The sequence below is a fragment of the Hibiscus syriacus genome, unplaced genomic scaffold (genome assembly GCF_006381635.1).
Source record: "Hibiscus syriacus cultivar Baekdansim isolate YM2019G1 unplaced genomic scaffold, ASM638163v2 tig00111311_pilon, whole genome shotgun sequence".
Classification (NCBI taxonomy): Eukaryota; Viridiplantae; Streptophyta; class Magnoliopsida; order Malvales; family Malvaceae; genus Hibiscus; species Hibiscus syriacus.
In genome coordinates, this window is record NW_024063054.1 from 467112 (window position 1) to 472403 (window position 5292).

General features: G+C 36.6%; 1 protein-coding gene across 1 annotated transcript; it reads right to left on the reverse strand.

Annotated features, from left to right (window-relative positions):
* Positions 1 to 499: 499 nt before the first annotated feature.
* Positions 500 to 3414, reverse strand: LOC120158323 (NPL4-like protein 1). Its single transcript, XM_039169194.1, has 2 exons — positions 2270 to 3414; positions 500 to 978 (listed from the first exon to the last, which is right to left on the reverse strand). Exons 1-2 carry the CDS (start codon positions 3251 to 3253, stop codon positions 724 to 726), a joined length of 1239 nt encoding a protein of 412 aa, XP_039025125.1. The 5' UTR covers positions 3254 to 3414; the 3' UTR covers positions 500 to 723.
* Positions 3415 to 5292: the final 1878 nt, after the last annotated feature.

Genomic DNA, 5292 nt, shown 5'->3' on the forward strand with positions numbered 1-5292 from the left:
TTCACCCAATGTACCTTTTTCTTTTCAATAGATCCTCCCCACCAAAAAAATTGACATAAGGTCGTCAATTTTCGATAAATCGCTTCCTGCATATTGAACATGGGTAGAATATAGGGAGTGAGGATAAAACGGATTTCACAAGGACTAGCCAACCTCCAAAAGACAGTTCGTTCACTTTCCAGCTAGCTAACCGAAGTACTAGCCGACCTCCAAAAGACAGTTCCTTCACTTTCCAGCTAGCTAACCGGTTTATAAATTTTTAAACCACCGGTTCCCACAAGGCGATAGAAATAATGATAAATATTTATTAGGTTGTATAAATATAAATTTCTTAAATATAATAAGTTTGTTATGATTATAGTTCTAATTACAATAAAACGTTAAAACATAAAACCAATCTCACTGTTATCGCATTTTTTTTCATTGGACCATAAAACTCCGGTTGAAATGTAGAGGAGCAGTGTGCTAAAATGACTCCTCAAAACTCCACCCAAAAGGATTATTAAACACTAGCACTAGCCATATCTCTAAACCAACCGAGATTGCAAGTTTATGCAACTAAACTACAATGACTTATTATACCTTCCACAGAATAGAGACCCTCTTCCGCGGGAGGAATTTGAAATCACATGAGATTTTGTGAAGAGCCTAGTAAACAATCACATAAAGTAATTGTTACAGTCATAAATATACAGAAATCATAGAAGTTTATGCTAAGTGCCATCAAGATGTGTCGGCCATGGATTCAATTAGGAGCTGATAACCTTCTGGCACAGCCGTCTGTGTCCCCACACACTCTGCCAGTGCTGGAACATCAGAACCAAGGTCATGGGACTTGGCTAGAAATAGCAGCAAATGAAAATCTGAAATTCTCTTCACAAATGGAAGACTCTTTGCTCTCTCTAGATGGCTCTTTAGGGCCTTCATCGTCACAAGATTGTTTCGGTTCTCAATGGGAAAGCTTGAAGAAAGAGGTCCCTACAATTATGTGTGTTGAGTTATAAAGCAAGTTCTGATAAATTTATAAAGAAGAAACAGGGGAACATGAATCTCCATATAATAGAAAAGTATGCATGCATAATCTAAACTACCCTAACCTTTTTATATCTTGAAAGAAAAAGATAGAAAAACTAGCAAATAGATGATGAGAATTGATCTGAAGATATTCCCGGCACTGTCCTGGCTCAGAATAAAAATATTTGAACCACTATTGTATCCTATGTTAGGCTAGAAGCAAATGCAGGTGGAGTCTTTAAAGGCACATCGCATCTCCAATGGCAGAAATTAACACGTGATGATGTTTTCTAAAGCCTTAGACTCCAATAGGTATATTGCGCACAATAGTTGGCCACACATCTAACATTGCCAGGTATAGTTCAAGGAATCTAAATTTCGAATGCCCTTTGTACATTGTAGTAACAACAATACTTCAAAACTTAATGGTAGTTTTACGACGTCAACAAATGGAAGATTGTATCTTGTATCAGTTAATTACAAAGAAACAATCTTTGTGATCGATCTTTACACGGGAAACTGGGGTGAGGATAACTTGGGAGAGGTTACAGTCAGACAAGGCTTCTTCACAGCATGCAGTGTGAAATTCTCTAATTCAGAAACCTTGTATGCCATGGTTGTTCCTCAGGTACCATATCCAGGGGGGGGGGAACTCCATGCAATCCATAGAGATAATGAACCATGTAATCAATGGGTATCAGACCATGTTAAAATTTCAAACAACAAATGCATCGCTCGAAGGAGTTGAATTATTGGCCGTTAAGCTCTAGTAATATAGAGGCCATCTATAGTATATATCACAAAGGAAACTAGAAGATACTACCCCATGTTCCCAAAAAGCCAATTCTACTTCAAATTTTACAGCGACCTTAGAATGACAGCCTGAATTTTTAACCTTGACCAGGCTTTAAGAGCAAAAATGTTTTTGTGACACTTGATGAATTTTTAACCTAAATATACCAAGGTTTACTAGGAGCAACAAACAACTCCGTTCTGCACCGATACCCTCCCTAATAAACACAACTTTGCATCTCCACCCTTCCATGGGAAGGCCTAACAACAATCTCTATTGCTGGCACTTATTAACTTGCATGTTATTTCACATATATGCAAACTTAATATGCAACATTCCAACATTTGTGAAGCGATAGAAACAATAACCAAATAATAAACACAAACACAACAATGAATCATATAATCAACAATTTACACAACATGAAATGATTAAATCAGATCATGGATTAAAAATACGCACCCGATGATCGAAAATCTTAACAACGACCAAGAAGAAATCATTATCAACCTCCTTAACATCCTTCCCACCAACGACAACATCTTTCTCCATCTTCGAAAGCTTTGGATCATCATTTTCTCCAAACTCTGTAACAAACCACCCATCTTTAAATAACTTAACACACATATCACTCATTTGAAAAGCCTCAAAGTGCACATCCGCAATCCCATCTTCACTGGCTTCCAGCTTCACCACAACAGTCACCCACTCTTTCTGCTCACTCTCCGCGTGAAGCTCAGCCGACTGTAGAATCTCCTTGTTCGAAAAAGTGTAGTCCATTTTGCTTTGCATTATTGTCTGGGTAAAAATAAACCCCACTCTCTTCCTCCCTAACCCTGCCGCAATAGCATCAACCAGTTTTTCTTCTTCGGGATCCCTTAAAAGAACCAAATCATCTTCCAATCCTTGTTGAGGCGGCTCGTAAATGAAATCAACTTCCACTTTACCTTCTTCCGAGACTGTACCGTACATGAACCCTCCGCGTTTGATAGCAAACGCTAGTGTTTCGTTGACGTACCGCTGGAAAGCGTTAGCCGAATCGCGGTCAAAAGAAACAGAGTCACAGTGAGGGGATTCCTGGCGGGTGATCCTGGTCTGTTTAGCGATCAGGTCATCAATTGTCATTTTACGGCCGAATGAACCGGCGGGAATCACGGCGGTACGGCCGGGAACGGTGCGTTCTCCGTGGTAGTACAAGAATACAATGGAACCGTGAGAAAGCTTCAGGGCGGAGAGCGGGGTGGAAGGGTCGGCCATGTCGGAGAATCGAAGGAGATCGGCGGGAGTTTTAGCTAAAAGCAGATTTTGATCGATGGAAAGTGTTTGGTTTTGGATAGGGATTTGGAGTTGGGATTCCATAAGGGTTTTTAACTGGGAGATCGACAAATGAGGGCCGTCAATTTGGATCCGTTCGAGGCCGTCGCGGCTGCGGATTCTGAGCATCATCGTGGAATAGAAACTATGGAGACTCGAGAGTTAATTGAGTTTTAGGTGAGATATGGTAAAGTCGGAATTTAGGGTTCGAATCTCCGTCTCTGTTATTTAAAGGGAACGAACAGATATATGATTGAGTAAGGGGTTTGCATTCGGACGAGAGTTTAAAGCTTCTTTTATGTGGATCGCTTTCTTGCAGAAGAAGATGAATAGAAGTAGGACAGACCGTGTTAAAACGTCGTCGTTATGGACTTGTAAAAGCTCTAGAATTTTCTCAAGTTGAAACGATGTCGGTTGATCCGCAGTAACATAAACTAATACCTAGCCCGTTTCGAATTTCCTTTTTTTTTTGGCTTAAATGATAATTTGTCCTAAATTACATTTTTTTCCTATTTCAATACTTAAATTTTAAAAAAATAACATTTAAACTTTATTTTTTATTTGTATGTCTTCATAAATCAATAATTAATTAAAACAAATCAATAAAAAAATACTCAAATGATATGTAACATACGCAATAATGTAAACTTGAAATTTAAAAGATAATTTATTTATAAAGTTTAACAAATTATTTTATAGATACTCTTACAAATTAAAAAGAATTGCTAAGTCAAATATACAAGTTATGAATGCTCGCTTAATCAAAAAAAAAAAAGTTATGAATGCTCTGATAGAAAATAATGTTCTTAAATGATAAATTTTAATTGCTCGAGAGTCTATAGAACGACTAAAATATAGTAGACATATTAATTTTAAAAAATAAGAATCCTAAAATATGGATGATATAGAAGCCTCTTAAGATATTAAACCAAGCTAAACTAAGGTACGAGATAATTTTAATGAAAATCGATTTTGTCAACTATTTCATTCAATTAAAAATATTATGTCTTTATTTATAATGTTAATTACAAAATTTGCATCGAATATTTAGAGATATACGATATTTGTTATATTAGGTTAGGGATTTGTCACTTGGACAAGAATAGTTTCATAAAATATATTTTTTATTGGAACTCATCACATAAGTATGATTGTTATTCATTGATATTAGAATATGATTCATGTAACACTAAACCAGTACGATATACAGTCGACTAATTAAAATGTCACCCGGAACCACCGTAGGGGCTAACCAAAAATTTTCTTACTCAATTAAAACAATTATTTATAACTACTCACAATACAACAATTCAACCATAATTTAATTAAAAAAATGTTTACATCAGGAGCTCAAAAAAATAATAAACCAAAATATACATACCATAGTTTAAAATAAGTTACGATTCGAATATGTAAAATAATGGGGTTTACAAATATACATGCCCTCTACAGAATAACTTGAGACGTACTTATCTCCAAATCTTGGTCTAGATCTAGGATGAACAAAAGGCTCCCCAACTGCTCCACCTACTAACCTGAGTAAGGAAACAAATTTCAAACACCGAGCTAACTCGCCCAGTGCCACACTAACAACTAAACGATACTATAAATATTCATTAAAAGTTCAAGCTAAATGGTAAAATATAATAGTGAGTATACTTGTATACTGCACTCTACTATGGTAGACATCATGGTGCGACTGAGGGTTCTACATCTCGAAGCTCACGCAGCCCTCTAGTCTACCGAGGATGAGGCTCGAAATCTCTACATTAGACACAACACCCTCAACCAACCTAACCTTTGCGAGTGTCATACCTTGCATCTTAGTTTGTCCGTTTAAAGTGCCTCGCGCACTACATAAGGATATTCAGACTGATTCTATACTTTGACACCCTTATCTTTACTAAAGGATCTCAGGTATCTTGATCGTTTCCCGAACATCAATCAAGGCTAGTTTTATGTCACCCTAATTGATCTCGTTTCTAATGTGATTAAGCATTTTTATGGTTTTCACTTGTAGTCTTATTTGAAGGTAATTAAAGCTTTTTGGGAACCTTAATTGCCTTTTAAAATCTCTTGGTTATTAGAGCCTAAAACAATACTCTGGTATCGATATTGATCTTCCAGTATCGATATTGCCTTTTAAGTATCGATACCCTAGTTCTAATTCT

Excerpts from the sequence above, each read along its gene's own strand:
- LOC120158323 (XM_039169194.1), bottom strand. The coding sequence starts at position 3,253 with ATGATGCTCAGAATCCGCAGCCGCGACGGCCTCGAACGGATCCAAATT. Across the intron at positions 979-2,269 it reads TTAAGATTTTCGATCATCGG|GGACCTCTTTCTTCAAGCTT; the intron begins GTGCGTATTTTT and ends ACATAATTGTAG.